General features: G+C 50.4%; 1 protein-coding gene across 1 annotated transcript in view; it reads left to right on the forward strand.

The window, feature by feature from the left end:
* Positions 1-78: 78 nt before the first annotated feature.
* LOC107580082 (caskin-1-like) overlaps positions 79-1,759 on the forward strand; it is a gene marked incomplete at both ends in the record, with an annotated part of 2,702 nt that continues 1,021 nt past the window's right edge. The window contains 3 exons of the mRNA XM_016265827.1: positions 79-217; positions 339-1,534; positions 1,638-1,751. Coding sequence (XP_016121313.1) covers positions 79-217; positions 339-1,534; positions 1,638-1,751 — 1,449 coding nt within the window. The remainder of the gene's footprint in view (positions 218-338; positions 1,535-1,637; positions 1,752-1,759) is intronic.

Here is a 1,759-nt window from a genome sequence, read left to right on the forward strand (position 1 = left end):
CACACACACACACACACACACACACACACACAAACACATACATATGTTAATTTGTTTTTATTTGCATTTAATCTGTAGGCGAATCTTGGAGAGTGGTTAGCTATGATTGGGTTGAGTCAATATCACCAAGTCTTAGTCCAAAATGGATACGAGAACATTGACTTTATCACTGACATCACGTGGGAGGACCTTCAGGAGATTGGCATTACAAAACTTGGTAAGATAGATAGTGGACTGGGATCCATATTGTTAAAGTGATTTCACACACAAACTTCTGTTCTTTCCAAACTGCCTAGGCCATAGTGGTTTACGCTCTTTCTCTAACCTAATTTGCCTAGGACACCAGAAGAAGTTTATGCTTGCAGTGAAGAAGCTGGCAGAAATCCAGAAGGCCTCTGACGGTCGCAACACATTGCGTAAAAAGCCTCCAGCCGCTCAGGAGGTGATGACTATTGAGAGCCCACCCCACGATAGCGGAGAGTGTATGTCCCCTAAAATGAGCACTTTCCAGGACAGTGAACTGAGTGGGGAGTTACAGGCTGCTCTTACACGCTCTGCTGATGTGCAGGATGGCACAGAAGTGAGAACCAACAGCAGCCTGGGAGCACAACACCGAGCCCGCAGTCTGCATGAGAACAGCATGAACAAGAGCCGAGACACAGAGGAGCCTAGTGGGCCACCCAAAAAGGAGGCACGTACCATGCGCCAGAGCAGCCAGGGGGGCCAGAGAAGTGTCTCATCGGCGCAGGCAAAACCGCGTCAGTCTTATTCCCAAGGTACAGGACCGCCCTATACTCCACCACAAACGCCCACCAAAACAAAACCTCCCACCTCACAGACGGTGGGCAACCCACCGGGTAAACAAAAACCTAGTTCTCAGCTGCTTCAACAGACCGAAAAGCCCATGACACCTCGTGCTCACCCCCAATCCCCCACTCAAAGGTCCCATCCACACCCAGCTGCCCAGCCTGTGGAAACTATGGAAGCTGCACCCCAAGGACCTGCTGTCTCAGTACCACTCCTGTGCCTGCCTCCAGAAGGCAACAAAGCTTGCGATGAGTATGGTCTGCCTAAGAAACGTGCCCACAGCCTGAATCGCTATGCTGTGTCTGATGGTGAGCAGGAGCGGGATGAGCTAAATGTGCCAGATTTAGGAGGAAAGTATGCCACAGTACAGCACCGGGTGGGTCGCAGCAACTCAATGAAAGGGCAGGCAGACAAAAATGTCAACCGAAGCCAGTCCTTTGCACTCAGACAGAAGAAGAAGGGTCCTCCTCCAGCTCCCCCCAAACGCTGTAGTTCAGCCATCTCAAGCTCCAGTAGTAATCTGACAGAAGTGCCCAAGGAGACGAGCAGTGGACCTCTTCTGGAGGTTCCCTACCAACCACAAAGACGTGCAAGTGACCTGGGTGGCACTGTAGACACGGGCAGTGCTGGTAGTGTGAAGAGCATTGCGGCCATGTTGGAAATGTCCTCCATTGGTGGGGGTGCCAAGGGTCTCCATTTGCAGAAATTTGCAGGTCACTATCTGCAGGTAAGGTGGTTGTCATTGTGTCTTTGGGATGATACTTAGTATTTATCATAAAAATGTCTGTTAGCAATATCTGGTGTAGTAAAACAAGATTGTTTCTCTACAGGTGGGTTCTGCAGGAGCAAAGCAGCGTGATGCCATTGGACTGGATGGAGAAGTAGTGAACCGTCGCAGGACTATTAGTGGGCCTGTCACTGAGTTATTAGCAGCTGCCAAGCGAGGACCACA

Source organism: Sinocyclocheilus grahami, unplaced genomic scaffold (assembly GCF_001515645.1).
Source record: "Sinocyclocheilus grahami isolate Dianchi unplaced genomic scaffold, SAMN03320097.WGS_v1.1 scaffold24395.1, whole genome shotgun sequence".
NCBI lineage: Eukaryota > Metazoa > Chordata > Actinopteri > Cypriniformes > Cyprinidae > Sinocyclocheilus > Sinocyclocheilus grahami.